The 18145-nt window shown below is 40.4% G+C and overlaps 1 protein-coding gene across 4 annotated transcripts in view; it reads right to left on the bottom strand.

Moving 5' to 3' along the window:
• The window catches only part of LOC126272134 (probable phosphorylase b kinase regulatory subunit beta), a 154438-nt gene that overhangs the window by 96812 nt on the left and 39481 nt on the right, over positions 1–18145 (bottom strand). For all 4 annotated transcript variants that reach the window (XM_049974738.1, XM_049974740.1, XM_049974739.1 and 1 more), the window contains exons 8-11: positions 11667–11826; positions 8630–8827; positions 8331–8469; positions 2790–3049 (exon numbers count right to left, since the gene is read on the bottom strand). In XM_049974738.1, the coding sequence (XP_049830695.1) occupies positions 2790–3049; positions 8331–8469; positions 8630–8827; positions 11667–11826 (757 nt within the window). The remainder of the gene's footprint in view (positions 1–2789; positions 3050–8330; positions 8470–8629; positions 8828–11666; positions 11827–18145) is intronic.

Raw genomic sequence — 18145 nt, 5'->3', positions numbered from 1 at the left:
TTGACTACAACATCTTTATGCATTAATAGTATTGATTTTTGTTTCTATATAATGATAATTACATTAAACATTCTACAAAATAAATTCTCACTGGAAGACATCACACAGAAATAAAACTTCTCATTTTCTTCAATATGGTAGATAGTATATCCCCAAGGACTGCTGCATACTTACAGAACACTTGTCCAGAATGGTTTGAGGGGAATGCATAATAGTTCAGAAGCTAACACTTGTGACCAAGAATTGTGATCTCAGCATGTGATCTATGATGAATGGTAGTTAAGATTTAAAAGTTTGAATATTAACAAACAGCTGCTTCTCTGCCATTTGCTTTCAGCTGACTGAAACTGCACAATATGTGATACACAGAGACTATTCTTCTAACAAAATTATGGAAAGCTTTCAAACACTCCATCACCTTTTTCGATGATGACATGCTGAGTGCTGGAATCATAATGATGTTTCTTTATGGAGAGCAGGAGGGCGAGGAGGCTGTGGAATTGAGGGAAGGAGGGGGAGTAAACATTTCTAGTATCCAAGAAGTGAGCATATCTAAGATAGTTCCATGCAGCACTTATCAAGGTGACATGGAAATAAATTTTTGGCCCAATTCTGTTCCATATCAAGCTATTTAACTTAACAGCAGTGAAATTAGTGCTTTCTCTGAACTCAAGCCAGGTTAACCTGCCTTTCAGAATTTTGGAAAGCAGAACAAGAGAAACTGATATTCTATACATGAGTGGCCACTGCCTGCTATGCACACAAACATATGTTAAAATTTTCTCTGTTGATACTCATGTATCTCTCTCCTACCTTAACTGTTTTTATAACCCATGCTCACTCTATCCATACCTCTTGCAGTTTCTTTCTTCTTCAGGTTATTTATTTCTTATTTTTTCCATGTTTACTTTTCTTGTTCTTCTTTTAATGTGACACTTTCTTGAAATTGCTTTCCTTATAAATTTATTTTCTATTTTCACATCTCTTAGTTCCTATCCTTTGTCTTTGCTTTTCTCTACTCTGCAGAAAACATCTTCCACCTAGCTCTGCGATTTATAACATTCATATTTATTTACAATGTGTTCCATTAATCTGTACCTTTCTCTTTAATTCACACAAATAGAAATTTCATTTCTGCAAAACTAAGCAAGTCCAAACCTAGTACTAACAAAGGGAGGATCAGTCATGTGGGTCACATGACCCACAGGATGATCTATATAGAAAATAAAGAGACACATGTTTCAGCTCTTTTCTAGACACTTCCTTGTTTTTGAAAAAATTGGGGTCAAAGTAGATGATGAAAATCATATTTCGAAAGCTTGGAAGATTCTCTAAAAACAAAAATATGTTATTGTAATTATATGGGGTCCAAACTTAATAATATTTGAGTTATTAATATTTTTGTGTTTTCATGCAGCCGCTTGGGTACCTGTGATTCAAGTCGTCTAGCAGAGCGAGGTTGGTGGCTGAGTGGTCACGGCATTAGACTACCAAACAGCTGGTCAGTGTTTGATTCTTGGTCATTACTTTTTCTTTTTTCTTTTTTTTTCATTCAATATGTTTTTCAGTGTTTTGACAACATTCTGATAGTCAGAACACTTTTCTTTGCTTTTTTTGAAATAAAACATCGGGAGGCGTGATTAATAATCCAATAACTACAAATAATTTTTGACACTTATTTTCATTGTGAAACATAGTACAAAAGTACACCTGAAGTACATTATTGCATGATCCTAAACAGTCATCTATTCATGAGCGTTCTCAAAATAAGTGGGTGAAACTGGCCACAGAAACTGGCAAAACACAATTTTTTTTGCACCATGCACAGCACACCCATGAAATTTCACAGCACGGAAATGTTTTCTGTTACATTGGACATGGAAATGTTAAAAAATCCATCCAACATCAATTTGGAGGTGTACCAAGTGTAAAAAGGCATATCTTGAAAGACAGGTGTGGACAACTGATTAGCATTGAATGCATGAATTTTGATAGCATCCACCCTACCTTGTAGTTCTTTGTTCTGCTGTGGTGTCACAAGATTTTGAAGTTGTGGAATGAAATTTTTTACCTGTCAGAAAAGTAAACATCACAATACAGATGACAAAGACAAGTACATCTTGGTGGTATTACTTTCATGGCGCAGGTCAGGTGAGCAACATCAACCACAAAAGTACTATCATAGCACGTCATGTATCACAACGAAAATAACTATCAATACATTATGTACAATTATTTGATTGTTAATTGCATATTCAGACATTTTACTTCAAAGAAATTCTCATCATCAAGAATTGAACATGGACCAGTGTTTTGATAGGCTAATTCCTTGACCCACTGCCTTCACTCTACTAGATGCATAGAAAGACAGGTACCCCTAGGTACAGCATGAAAACTCCAAAATGTTAATAACTCGCTACATTATTAACTTTGGACCTCATATAACATAAATAAAAAATGTATGTTTTTACACGAACTTTTGATGTGTAGCTAAAAAATACAATTTTCTATCATCAACTCTGACCTCCTCAATTCCCCCCCCCCCCCAAAAAAAACTAGTGAGTATCCAGCAAAAAGCCAAAACAAATGACCTACATGTAAGCGGTAAGATGATGTGCAAAGTAATGAAAAAGATTACAAGACGTTTTCAGTGTAACTGGTGGTCTTTCCTCACACTGTGTTAAGTTATTTTTCAAATTTAAGCAACCACAAGTTATCTGATTTAAGCAAACACTTAATAAACATCCAGCAACCATAAAGATTATACTGCAAGAAAGTAACATCCTCACCTGAAAGGCTGAGTATCTTCCAGCTTTGCGTGGCCTGTTGAATGAAGGTAAGTATCGTCTAATAGGATCAAGTTCATTAATGTGTAGCAGTCCAGCTGTCAATAACTGTGCTATCACAAACATTGCTTGATTCCAAAGGTATATACCATTACTACCCCCACTGCCCTCGGAACTTGGCTGGCGGGCGTGTGTACCAGGCTCTTGCTTCTCCAATTCAATGTACCCTTCTGGTACATAAAAATACATTGGAATAACTGGGTCTGAAATAAAATTTAAGTACATATTTACAGTCTTATCACATGTGAAATTAAACATGAATTATGACCTTATCTATCTTCACATTGACAAACTGGGGGTCACATAACTTCAGTTTCTCTACTTTAATTGTTTTTCACTTTTTTTCAACACTGCTTCATCTTCTCCCCAGCTTGTCTATTCTGTCTTCTGTTCATGGGTTACATTTTTTGTAGCCCCCCTTCCCCCATCTTGGGAGCCTTGTAAATTGAGTATCTTAGTTCTAAGAGAGTTTTTATCTGTTGTACCTGATTCATTGATATTGTCTCTTTCCAGTTCTTTTCTTATTTCTGTGATCCACAGGTTATCATTGACTTCTTTTTCCAGAAATACAGGAATACATGTTTTGTTAGACTGCCCTCTTTCATTTGGTGGCAATGTCAAAAACTGTTACTCATTTTCCAAACTTCCTTTGTTTGTGTTGCATCCATTATTTTTCTAATGATCCATATTTCAAACACTCCTACCCAATCCAGCTTGTCGTTTAGTATCAAGTATTTGCATGCATTTAATCATTCTGGCTTTACCACTACGACATAGTTTTTCAGTTTTATGCTTCCTGAGGTGCTCTTCTTGTTGTAAATGTTGTTAACTAAATCATATGCTCTTTCCATTTAATTAATTCTGACACCTGTTGCAGATCTTTCTGGTCAAGACTTGCAGTGTCCATTGTAGTTGGTAATGACACAAGGACAGTAACAAAGAGTTCAAAACTCAATCTTGTCAGAAACAGCCAAGCTTGACTATAGCAATTTAGTTCTTAATACTACAAAATCCCTTCTTATGCAGCAAAAAAGAATCGTCAATGATTACTGCTAATAGATTAGAAATTTTTGATCACTTACAAGATGAAACAAGAGAACAAGAACAAATAAAGAGATGGCAGAATTGGGTGGAACACTGGACACTGTAGCACAAGTTAAAACAAAGCAGTTAACTAGGTATGGGCATGTAACATGAAGAGATGGAGAAATTATAAGGGATGTGTTTGAAGGGAACACTGAGGGATAAGATGACAGAAAAGTCCAGACAAAGATGGTTATATAAGTCGTTGGAAAAGAATGAGGACTACACTGATAGGAAAAAATACAGGGCCTCATTGATGAAGCAACGACGCTGCTTCAGTTCGACTGGTCACCAAAACAAGTAAATAATGGGATGAAACTATATGTATTAACCTTCCTGGTGTACAGAGGTATGAAAAATTAAAATGAAACCATCATGTTGCATGTTGATCATTTTATTTTGTCACAGTTAGCAATTTAGCATAGTTAGCTACATCCAAATGCAAGACATGTATCATTGGTACCCACAATTTTTCCAATTTTGACTGTATAAACTAACACTACAGGCAAGTCAGTGTAGAAGGTGTCACAAATTCAGCTATGTAAAAAATCCATGCAAATTACATTTTTATTTATATATAAAAGCAACTTATGAATTTTCCCATGTGTGAGACCATGTGTGCCAGATTCATCCTATTCAAAAGTCTAGATTCTAATATTTTACTGTTTGTGTCTTTTTCACATAATCTTCCATTTATTGTATCAGTACTCATGTGTATGGGCTCATATTGTGCACTACTGAACATTTAAAGTGCCACTAAGAACTCACACTATACTGACAATTGTAAATTTAATTTGTGATTTTTATAAATTTTTGGCAACACCATTTTCATTCAAAAAGTATTTTTTCCTAATTTCACAACATATTTACACGAAGAAAGGTATATTTTTGAGAATTTTTGAATGCTTGCAAACATATATTTTTAAGAATTTTCATAACTTGTCAGTCTTGTCTATAACTCATTTTGCAGTAAATTGCCACTTGTGCTTTGCAGTTCCTGTGAATAGGTGGTAAATCATGTTTCCTAATTTCTCTCTTAACTGGAGTGTATATTGCATACATTTGTTGTAATCTGACACTATTGTTGAATTTGTTAGTGACCATAACCTCAAAAACGTTTTTCTGTTGTAACAGATACCTCATTACGGTTGTTAATTACTTCAGCTCTAGAATGATAATTGCAATATTTGTAGCATAAAAGACCAATAAATTACAAGAAACTGAACAAGTCTACTGTTCTGTAAAATACTGCACCAGCCACACTGTAGCTCCGTTGAGTACGCTATTCTGAGACATGGGATGAGTTGGTTACTATTTGTAAGCAGATGGAAATTGCCCTGACTACTATCAAGTGATTGAAAATTGCTGCAAACGGATGTGTTGGGAGTGCTAACGAGAATCATATACCACCCATACCAAAGAGACCTCAAGTACTACCCTCTCTTGTGGACACTGGTTCCTCTGCTGGAAGTACAGGATCTATCAAAAGCCATCCCCTTGACTGTCAGTAGTGTGTTGATGGTAGACCTAGGTGCCCTGTACAGTGGAGACGGGAACTGGGCAGGACTCCGGATATCACATTTATCATCCTAATTAACTAATTCAAGGTGCTGTTTCCTCTGAAACTGAGCGTGTGAGACTCAACTGTTGGGAACACCCTGTGACTCTTGTCAAGATGAGGCCTTTAAATATGTCTGTGTGTGTGTGTGTGTGTGTGTCTGTGTGTGTGTGTGTGTGTGTGCGCGCGCGAGAGTATATACCTATCCTTTTTTCCCCCTAAGGTAAGTCTTTCCGTTCCCGGGATTGGAATGACTCCTTATCCTCTCCCTTAAAACCCACATCCTTTCGTCTTTCCTTTTCCTTCCCTCTTTCCTGAACAAGCAGCCGCCGGTTGCGAAAGCTTGAAATTCTGTGTGTATTTGTGTGTTTTATTCATTGTGCCTATCTACCGGCACTTTCCCGCTTGGTAAGTCTTTGAATCTTTGTTTTTAATATATTTTTCCCATGTGAAAGTTTCTTTCTATGTGTGTGTGTGTGTGCGCGCGCGCGAGTGTACACCTGTCCTTTTTTTCCCCCTAAGGGAAGTCTTTCCGCTCCCGGGATTGGAATGACTCCTTACCCTCTCCCTTAAAACCCACATCCTTTTGTCTTTCCCTCTCCTTCCTGAAGAAGCAACCATCGGTTGCGAAAGCTAGTAATTCTGTGTGTGTGTTTGTGTGTTTTGTTCTTGTGCCTGTCTGCCGGCGTTTTCCCGCTTGGTAAGTCTTGGAATCTTTGTTTTTAATATATTTTTCCCATGTGGAAGTTTCTTTCGTGTGTATGCGCGCGTGCATATACCTATCCTTTTTTTCCCCCTAAGGCAATCTACCGGCGCTTTCCCGCTTGGTAAGTCTTGGAATCTTTGTTTTTAATATATAAAGTTGATGTGACTTACCAAACAAAAGCGCTGGCAGGTCGATAGATACACAAACAAACACAAACATACACACAAAATTCAAGCTTTCGCAACCAACGGTTGCTTCTTCAGGAAAGAGGGAAGGACAGGGAAAGACGAAAGGATGTGGGTTTTAAGGGAGAGGGTAAGGAGTCATTCCATTCCCGGGAGCGGAAAGACTTACCTTAGGGGAAAAAAAGGATAGGTATACACTCGCACACACACACACACACACACACACACGTCCATCCGCACATACACAGACACAAGCAGACAGAAAAATGTCTGTGACTCTTGAACAGAATATTCACTATTACAGAACTCAATTATTCTTTCTCATCTCTCATTCCTGCTACCGAGCCCATATTCTCCCATAACCCTTTCTTCTACTTCTTCCCCTATAACCACATTCCAATCTCCCATGAATATTAGACTTCCATCGCCCTTCACGTAATCAGTTACATGTTCAATATCCTCATATACTTTCTCTAGCTCTTCATCTCGACTTGCAACATTGGAATGTATACCTGAACTATCATTGTCAGTATTGTTTTGCTGTCAATTCTGATGAAACAACACTATCACTGAAGTGTTCACATTAATTCACTCTCTGACGACCCACTCCCATTGCACCATTTTCTGCTGCTGTTGATATCATCCTATACTCATCTGACAAGAAATCCTTGTCTTTTTTCCATTTCACTTTACTGACCCCTCACTATATCTAGATTGTGCCTTAGCATTTCACTTCACAGATTTTCAGGACATGTGGTCTTGAATTGAAAGGTGTCACCATGATCTCTCCCCAGGCAAAAGATTCTGGTCTGTTCCCCCAATACAGGAAAAAAATCATTGAAATTCTCAATTCCCAGGATGAATGAACTGTTTATACACATAATTAAGTATGTGCAGAGCTCTCAGAGCAATTCTTCTTCTAGTGTAATGTCTGTGAATATCTGTACTACTCTCAAAACTTCTCCAATCAAGACTGATATGGGCAGGATGAACTGTTATAGAACTTTGTTCTTTTCAGCCAAATATCCCAGCAAGCTGGAAGTTCCCAATTGGGAACATTTGGGAGAGGATTTCCTGTTCCAGCATTCACCTGATAACCAAAGGAAACTTCCCTAAACCTTATTCAGAATCTACCCCCCCCCCCCCCCCCCAGACCAGTTGTGCACGGTATAAGACAAAAATAAATAAAATCTGTGTATGTGTGTGCATGTTTGAGTAAGTGCATTATAAGGTTGTTGTTAATATTTCCAGCCAGTTAAACATACACATGCAAGATGAAAAATGCGGAACACACAATTCCAATGATTTTTACCTAAATGATGAATAATTCCAGAATATTAACTCATAGAACATCTGTGCTTGAACATATGCAAACTATGTTAACTTACTGATTTCAGAGCCCTCAAAGATAGTAATTATTTTTGTAGCAGAAACAGCTGAATTAATGGTTTTGTAGATATACTACAGGGTTTCAGCAAATTTCATTTTTCATCAATAAGTATTCTTAAGAAGTTAAAACATCCCCCACTCCCATATGTTTATGTCTTGAGAATAGAGTGTGGAATATGGAAAATCAAATAAACAAAATTTTGCAGAACACAAACAAAAAGAGTGTTTCCATCTATAATTGGAAATAGAACTTTCAAACACAGCTTTCTGGGAAAGTCTAGTTTGTTTAATTCATTTTCGAACATTTAGACAGCTTGTGACCAATTCTCTTCAGGTACCTTGAGCAATGGCTAGGAATGCATAAGAAAGTACTGCTGATGCATTCTGGAAAGAACAGTTGGTGAAGTAATTACAAAATGGTGCAAAAAAATGACACCAACAGCCCAGACAGGGGCCCAAAAAATTGTTCTTTATGTATAATATTGAAATGGCAAGAAATAGTAAGTACTGTTTTCAGTAACATGGGTTCTATATATTTCAACATAGATAACAAAGCAACATACCACCATTAGTATCCATTTTTATTTCCGTTTTCAATAAATTTTGGTATTCTTCAACTTGATCTGGCAATGTTTTAAAGACTCCATCAATTATCATGAACATGTAAAAGAGAGGCCACTCACATTCAATGTTTTCAAATTCCTGAAAAAGACAGAAAAAAGGAAACATACATAAAATGACATATAAAATCTTTTCTGAATGAAGAAATCAAAAGTTTGATCAACGAATATGTCATCTCTTTAGATGATACTATTGTATATGATTTAGATAAACTACAACTTAATAATCACATTATCAATACCCTTATCTCCCCTTCGTTATAGAATCTTCGCTTATCATCTTCCAGTTTACATTTGAAGCCATCTCGTCCAAAACGCCTAAACCCATATGAACCTTTCAGTCGACGAATGATATTTGCTTTAGTCTCTTCATACAAAACCTCCTCATGGGTTGCAAAAGCTGGGAATGATACTGTTGGGATCAATGATGAATCAGCTCCCTAAGACACAAATGAACCAAATGTTAGGAGCATTCAAGATTTATACAAGAAAAATCAGAGTAAGCCGAGTTAATTAAAATATAAAAGTAAAAATGAATTACTTGAGAGATAAGACTTCCTATCTGTTCCTTCCTCTTCATTTATTCATTAACACATCTAGTTCCACAGGACTGAACTGAGGAGCCAATCTACATGGCCACTGAATGAGTCAGTACACAAAATTACACCAGAAATGTAGTAATAAATAAAATAAAATTTATACAAAAACAAGCTGCCAAGTACATCTTTAGCTATCAGGTGGTTATGTTTAAAGTTCTGTTGCTTCAAGCACTGCAGTGCGGGCTGCATACATTGCAGGACACCGAAACATCATAACTATAGTTATTAATCGGTGTGCTCATGGAGTATACAGAGCAAATAATAGTTCTATTTTCTTCCACCTGCTGAAAATATGGCACTGAAAGCAGTCACAATGTGAACTGTTTTCTGTTTTGATGTCACTATGCTGTTTGTCACTTGGTGACATCTATTGCTTTCTTTTGTGAAGTGACTGTAGGTGGAAAGGATTAAAAAGGCTGAAGTTTTTCACGTGAAATACAATGGCTACTAACAAGAAAGACCATCCACTGCTGGTAAAGTTGTTTTATCAAAATGGTAGCAATAACAGCCCTGCGAGAATATTGCCAACAGAAACAGCTGCGAAGAGGCCTCATGTCAATGCATGAGCTAAAGAATACGAACAAGAAATCTGAAGAGATAATTGAATTTGGTGGTGCAGCACAGAGGATATGGCCTTCTCTCATGGCGGTTGTTGATGAAGTTGTTGTAGTTATAGCTGGCCATGCAGCACATGCCTCAAATTCTGCATCCAGTGCTCAGACATGTCATGGGAATTATATCTCCCCTGGTCAATGGTACAAAAAATTTGGTGGTGTCTTACACTGGTATCCCTACATGAACCACAATGTGCACTAAATGAATCCCCAAGACAGGCTACAACACCATGACTTTGCACTTCATTTTTTTCATAGAAGTGAATGACATGTGGTTGGGGATTATTCTTTGCATGGGTGAGCCACATTTTGCTCTGCACAGTGCCAGTGCCAAGAATGCAGAGGACTGTCACGTATGAGTTTCTACTCTGCCAAATATTGCACAAGAACATCCACTGCACTCACCTTATGTGACTGTGTGGTGTGGCTTCACAAGCTCCTTCATTCTTAGTCCATTTTTCACTGAGGAGATAAAACCTTGCGGGCCTGTTAGGTGTACAGTAGCATCTGCACATGGACCTCCTTGTGCAGCTCTTAATTGCAGCTTTGAAGAATGCAACTGTGCCTACACCACTATTTTCATGCAAGATGGGGTGACACCACACACCACTTGCCAAGTGAAAGATTTGCTTTGAGAAACCCCCAGTAAGGATTGCATCAACTCTAGGCAATTTCGAGATGTTTGGCCTACCAGATCCCTCGACCTAAATTCATGTGACTTCTCATTGTGAGGATATCTGGAAGACTGTGTCTGTCAAGGATGTATCCAGACTCTTCCTGATGGAAAGGATAGCATACTGTGACATATCACCCTGATCACCTGGGAATGCTGTGAGAGCTGTCGACCATGTCATGTTATAAATGCAACACGTTGTTGAGTCCGGAGATCATACTGAATGAATGTAACTTGTGACCATATCCTAATAAACATGCCACAATCACTGCTATCTTGTGTTTGATTGTTCCTACCCTCTTCCTGCAATGTTGACCATGCTGTGTTATGGATTCACCATATCACTGAGTCACGAGGCCATAATGAACATATGTTGTAACTTGTGACAATATCCTAATAAACATGCCAGAACCAATGTCATCACGTGTTTGATAGTTCCTCCCCTCTTCTTGCACCCACCCCACATTCTGACTGCTTACAACACCATATTTGCACCTGGTGACAGAAAGTGGAACCATTATTTTCTTTAGCATACTTGGCACCAATCAATGAACATACCTACAATAGTTCAGCATCCTGCAATGTATACAGCCCACATTACAGCACTCTGAACACCATCAGTTTAATTATAACCACCCTGTGTGTTGGCACACACACACACACACACACACACACACACACACACACACACACACACACACACACACACACACACAACAAACTTAACAAGTATCAATACTGGGGTGTTTATAGCTTCATAGCTGCAATAGCAGTGGAGCGAGCAAAACTCATACACATACAGAACAGGATTTATGTATGTATGTTTGTTTGTTTGTATGTCCAATATCTCATCTTAAGCCCCTGCATTGATTTCAACCAAATTTGGTACACCACATACTGTTTGCTATGTGAGAATAAGCAGTGTGGGGGTTAGAACCTACCAGCTCCCAAAGGAGCACAGATAAGGGCAAAAAATGGATTTAAACCCCTGATACAGGCTTTCCTACATGACAGACATGCCATGTGTGTAGTATTGGAATGCCCTGCAAGGACTACACGTGCAGATGGCCATGGTTGAGCAGAAAGTAGTTGGGGGGGGGGGGGGAGAGGGGAAGATGAATAATGAAAGAGGGGGGAGGATGAGGAGTTAGAGAAAGGGAGGGGGAGGGGGGAGGAGGAGGAGGAGGAGGAGGAGGAGGAGGAGGAGGAGGAGGTGAACAGGCATCAGAGGGGAAGGAGGGATGGAGAGAGAGAGAGAGAGAGAGAGAGAGAGAGAGAGAGAGAGAGAGAGAGAGAGAGAGGATCCAGTTGTTCCTATTTCAGCTATTAGTTAATAGAAGCCTTTCATACGTTGCACAGTGTGTTAAGAATTAATTGAAGGTGAAATTAATACCTTTGAGCTGGATTCCCTGGGCAGTAATGTCTCAAAGATGCTTCGATTACGATTATGAGCATCAATGTCAACATATATAACTGACCAAGAAGCTCCTTTGTCACCAAATAGGTTGCATCCATTAATAGCTTCTAGAGCACTTTTTGCCATGCCAATCGAACTGAAAGCAAAATAAAATTGACATTACACCAAGGTAATCTTCCTTCATAATACACTTTTCTATGTCAGTAATGAAGGAAAGGAGGACCAGCAGGACCAAAAATGCAACAGGAATTACACACATAACAAAGTTATGAAAATAATGTTATATCACCATCACATGCCATGAAAACCTTTATTGTTGCTACAAATTTCGATTGTTACTAATCATCATCAGGCACAAGATGCTTTTCAATTACAACACAGGTAGTTATATGTCGTTTCAACTCCTGTTACGTAACATCAAAATCAGAAACTGGACATCAAAACTCAGTACAAAGACTAAATAGAAGATCTCACATGTTGATCATATAATAGTGCAATGCAGTCAAATTCTGGATACATGCAAAATTCTTGCAACAACATACCTGTCAGCTGTCTAAACCACAAAAGTTCAAGGTGGTTCCATAGACACACAAAGTTATGGTGACTGTGTTTAGGGACAATCAGTGTTTTACACTATAGAAATTCAGGGTAGGTCCTAATAGTGAAACTGTTAACTCCATGGGAAGTGCAAGAAACCATACAAAGTAAAATACTTGGAGTCCTGATAGAGCATTTTAATGCTTACCTCCTCACAGCAGTAAAAATGCAGGCGTTATTGGAAACACTTAACTGAGAACGCTTTCAACATCCACTATAACTGCCCCAAACACAATCTTTGAACATGGTGAGGACATAGCTGAGAAGTCACTTGTTAAGATATGACAGTTGCCACAAGAATTAGAAGTTGAAGGTTTCCAAGGTCTTGGCAAATTATACGGTAGTGCTTAAATTTATGGAGGACATATTTTGAAAAGTAAAATAAATTCATGGTAGTACTTGTGGAGCTGATGTTTGCTACTTACTTATTGACTTGCCCTATTTTCTTTTTTTTTTTTTTTTTTTTTTGGTACATGCTGTGCAATAATGTAAGTCAAGTGTTAACTTGACATGGAAATAATTTTGATTATACAGTTTCCAAAGTAGTTAGGTATGTATGTTTCTTTCAAATGAATAAAAGAGAATACCATGCCATCAAATGCTTCTTTTGTAAGTGTGAAGGCTTCCACAGTCAATGTGAATTTAAATAAAATCCTCTTGTTTTGGGCAGTTTATATTCAATGTAAATTCATCTAAGACTGCTGAAAGTTTGTAAAGATTCCTCTTCTTTCTACTCCTTCATATCCACAGCTAAGAAATGGGTCTCTCAATTGAAATGTACTGTATTCAACATGAAAATGATGTATGTGATGGGTTTCTCAAAACTGTAATCAAGGTGTTAGAAGTAGCTGACACCATAGGTATAACGGAAGATAATATGGCATATTTTACTTGTTGAATTAACTATAAAAATTCTTTTTCCAAGAAGAGCACAACAATTGTCAAATGGCACAAATGAAAAAAAAAAACTTGCCAATTTTTGAACTTTTTTTTTTTAGAAAATCCAATTGACTTCAAAAGTAGGAACTGTGAATGAAATGTAGGTCTAGCACTTGATGTCAGAATTGAAACAGCAATGAATGCAAGGAGTGAGGGAGGGACCTGGAACTCTTGTAGCAAAATAGGCATTGTTGCTTATATCTGCTATACAGTGAGGTGACAAAAGTCATGGGATAGCGATAAGTACATACAAAGATGGTGATAGTATTCTGTATATCTGGTATAAAAGAGCAGTACATTGGTGGACGTCACTTGTACTCAGGTGATTCATGTGAAAAGGTGTCCGATGGGATTATAGCTGCATGACAGGAATTAATAGTCTCTGAAAACAGAATGGTAGTAGGAGCTAGACACAATGGGACTTTCCATTTTGGAAACTGTTAGGGAATTCAATATTCCAAGATCCACTCTATCAAGTGTGTGCCAAGAATACCAAATTTCAGGCATTACCTCTCACCACAGATGATGCAGTGGCTGACAGCCCTCACTTAACGACTGAGAGCTGTGCCATTTGCTTAGAGTTGCAGTGCTAACAAGCAAGCAATATTGTGTGAAACAACTGCAGAAATCAATGAGTGGTGTAAAACAATATATACATTAGAACATTGTGGCAAAATTAGGTGGAAATGGGCTATGGCAGAAGACGACTGAAGAAAGTGCCTTTCTTAACAGCACGACATTGCCTGCGGCACCTCTCATGGGCTCGTGATCACATTGGTTGGACCCTAGATGATTGGAAAACCATGGAATGGTCAGATGAATCCTGATTTCAGTTAGTAAGAGCTGATGGTAGGGTCCGAGTGTGCTGCAGACACCACAAAGCCATGGACCAAAGTTGTCAACAAGGCTCTTTGGAAGCTGGTGGTGGCTCCATAATGGGGTGGGCTGTGTTTGCATGGAACTGACTGAGCACTCAGGTCGAACTGAACCAATCATTGGCTGGAAATGGCTGTGTTCAGCTACTTGGAGACCATCTTCAGCATTTCATGGAATTCATGTTCCAAATAACTGTGGAATTTTTATGGGTAACAATGTGCCATGTCACCAGGCCAATGTTCTTTGCAGTTGGTTTGAAGAACATTCTTGGCAATTTGAGTGAATGATCTGGCAACCCAGTTTGTCCAACATGCATCCCATCAAACATTTATGGGCCATAATTTAGAGGTCAGTTCATGCACAAAATCCTACACCTGTAACACTTCCAGAATTATGGACGGCTACAGAGGCGGCATGATTCAGTACCTCTGCAGGGGCTTCCAATGACTTTTTGAGCCCATGTCCTGTTGAGTTGCTACACTATACCAGGCAAAAGGATGTCCGACGTGACATTAGGAGGTATTCCATGACTTTTGTCACCTGAGTGAAAAAGGCAATGATCAGTGCCTATTTGGACGCAAGAAAGATTCTTCTTCTTTCTTACATCCCAAAATATAAGTCTTCTGGACTCACTGGATGAAAAAATTCACAAGAAGAAGCCTGGATTACTAATAAATAAAATAATCACTCATCAGAACAATGCAGCTGCCCACAAAGTTGCTTTTGTTAGTGGAAACACTGATTTGAAGTATCAATTTTGCAAGCTCCTCCCTAACCACCTGATTTAACGCTCTCTACTTTCCACATATTCCTACAGCCCAACAAATTTGGATTGGGAAATGTGTTAATCCACTTATTATACACTCCTGGAAATGGAAAAAAGAACACATTGACACCGGTGTGTCAGACCCACCATACTTGCTCCGGACACTGCGAGAGGGCTGTACAAGCAATGATCACACGCACGGCACAGCGGACACACCAGGAACCGCGGTGTTGGCCGTCGAATGGCGCTAGCTGCGCAGCATTTGTGCACTGCCGCCGTCAGTGTCAGCCAGTTTGCCGTGGCATACGGAGCTCCATCGCAGTCTTTAACACTGGTAGCATGCCGCGACAACGTGGACGTGAACCGTATGTGCAGTTGACGGACTTTGAGCGAGGGCGTATAGTGGGCATGCGGGAGGCCAGGTGGACGTACCGCCGATTTGCTCAACACGTGGGGCATGAGGTCTCCACAGTACATCGATGTTGTCGCCAGTGGTCGGCGAAAGGTGCACGTGCCCGTCGACCTGGGACCGGACCGCAGCGACGCACGGATGCACGCCAAGACCGTAGGATCCTACGCACTGCTGTGGGGGACCGCACCGCCACTTCCCAGCAAATTAGGGACACTGTTGCTCCTGGGGTATTGGCAAGGACCATTCGCAACCGTCTCCATGAAGCTGGGCTACGGTCCCGCACAGCGTTAGGCCGTCTTCCACTCACGCCCAAACATCGTGCAGCCCGCCTCCAGTGGTGTCGCGACAGGCGTGAATGGAGGGACGAATGGAGACGTGTTGTCTTCAGCGATGAGAGTCGCTTCTGCCTTGGTGCCAATGATGGTCGTATGCGTGTTTGGCGCCGTGCAGGTGAGCGCCACAATCAGGACTGCATACGACCGAGGCACACAGGGCCAACACCCGGCATCATGGTGTGGGGAGCAATCTCCTACACTGGCCGTACACCTCTGGTGATCGTCGAGGGGACACTGAATAGTGCACGGTACATCCAAACCATCATCGAACCCATCGTTCTACCATTCCTAGACCGGATGTTCCAACAGGACAATGCACGTCCGCATGTATCCTGTGCCACCCAATGTGCCCTAGAAGGTGTAAGTCAACTACCCTGGCCAGCAAGATCTCCGGATCTGTCCCCCATTGAGCATGTTTGGGACTGGATGAAGCGACGTCTCACGCGGTCTGCACGTCCAGCACGAACGCTGGTCCAACTGAGGCGCCAGGTGGAAATGGCATGGCAAGCCGTTCCTCAGGACTACATCCAGCATCTCTACGATCGTCTCCGTGGGAGAATAGCAGCCTGCATTGCTGCGAAAGGTGGATATACACTGTACTAGTGCCGACATTGTGCATGCTCTGTTGCCTGTGTCTATGTGCCTGTAGTTCTGTCAGTGTGATCATGTGATGTATCTGACCCCAGGAATGTGTCAATAAAGTTTCCCCTTCCTGGGACAATGAATTCAGTGTTCTTATTTCAATTTCCAGGAGTGTAGATTGGTAGCCATAGAAGGCTTTGTTGCAGACCATTCAGGCATTTCACGGGAGGAATTTATTAACTGGAAATAGTGTTTTACAAGGCACACTGCCCTACAGGGGACTACACAAAAAATAAACATATTTCCAACTTAAAAACATGGACTTTCACTGTTAGGCTGGGAAATGTTCTCCTCGCATAGTATTATGGCACTGGCACAACAGTAAAACTAAAGTAGAAGGGATGTTCATAAAATTCATTGCCTGATAAATAGAACAAAAGTTTAATCAATCATATTTTCATATTATAAACTAGAAGATTCAACTGAGAAAACCTGTAAATTCAAGAGACAGATGGGACAACCAGTGCTTACATTCAGAGGAAGTACAGGGTGTTTCAAAAATGACCGGTATATTTGAAACGGCAATACAAACTAAACGAGCAGTGATAGAAATACACCGTTTGTTGCAATATGCTTGGGACAACAGTACATTTTCAGGCAGACAAACTTTCGAAATTACAGTAGTTACAATTGTCAACAACAGATGGCGCTGCGGTCTAGGAAACTCTATAGTACGATATTTTCCACATGTCCACCATGCGTAGCAATAATATGGCGTAGTCTCTGAATGAAATTACCCCAAACCTTTGACATCGTGTCTGGCGGAATGGCTTCACATGCAGATGAGATGTACTGCTTCAGCTGTTCAATTGTTTCTGGATTCTGGCGGTACACCTGGTCTTTCAAGTGTCCCCACAGAAAGAAGTCACAGGGGTTCATGTCTGGCGAATAGGGAGGCCAATCCACGCCACCTCCTGTATGTTTCGGATTGCCCAAAGCAATCACACGATCATCGAAATATTCATTCGGGAAATTAAAGACGTCGGCCATGCGATGTGGCCGGGCACCATCTTGCATAAACCACAAGGTGTTCGCCGTGTCGTCTAAGGCAGTTTGTACCGCCACAAATTCACGAAGAATGTCCAGATAGCGCGATGCAGTAATCGTTTCGCATCTGAAAAATGGGGGTAATGGTTCCTTTAGAAGAAATGGCGGCCCAGACCAGTACTTTTTGAGGATGCAGGGACGATGGGACTGCAACATGGGGCTTTTCGGTTCCCCATATGCGCCAGTTCTGTTTATTGATGAAGCCGTCCAGGTAAAAATAAGCTTTGATATTCTTCACGGGTTTGCAGCCGGATCATTTCGTCCTCCAGACACAATATTTCGGCGGACCAGCTGGCCGCCATCCTCAGGTGAGTTAATGCTGGTGCACTGCCTCGCCGGAAGGCGAGGCAGTGCACCAGCATTAACTCACCTGAGGATGGCGGCCAGCTGGTCCGCCGAAATATTGTGTCTGGAGGACGAAATGATCCGGCTGCAAACCCGTGAAGAATATCAGCAGTTATTACGCCGGGAAAGTCTACGAAATCACAAAAATAAGCTTTGTCAGTAAACCAAATGCTGCCCACATGCATATCGCCGTCATCAATCCTGTGCACTATATCGTTAGTGAATGTCTCTCGTGCAGCAATGGTAGCGGTGCTGAGGGGTTGCCGCGTTTGAATTTTGTATGGATAGAGGTGTAAACTCTGGCGCATGAGACGATACGTGGACGTTGGCGTCACTTGGACCGCAGCTGCAACACGGCAAACGGAAACCCGAGGCCGCTGTTGGATCACCTGCTGCACTAGCTGCGCGTTGCCCTCTGTGGTTGCAGTACGCGGTCGCCCTATCTTTCCAGCACGTTCATCCGTCACGTTCCCAGTCCGTTGAAATTTTTCAAACA

This window comes from Schistocerca gregaria, chromosome 5 (assembly GCF_023897955.1).
Source record: "Schistocerca gregaria isolate iqSchGreg1 chromosome 5, iqSchGreg1.2, whole genome shotgun sequence".
Lineage (NCBI taxonomy): Eukaryota > Metazoa > Arthropoda > Insecta > Orthoptera > Acrididae > Schistocerca > Schistocerca gregaria.
Note: the sequence above shows the minus strand (reverse complement) of the source record. Positions and strands in the feature narration are given on the sequence as shown.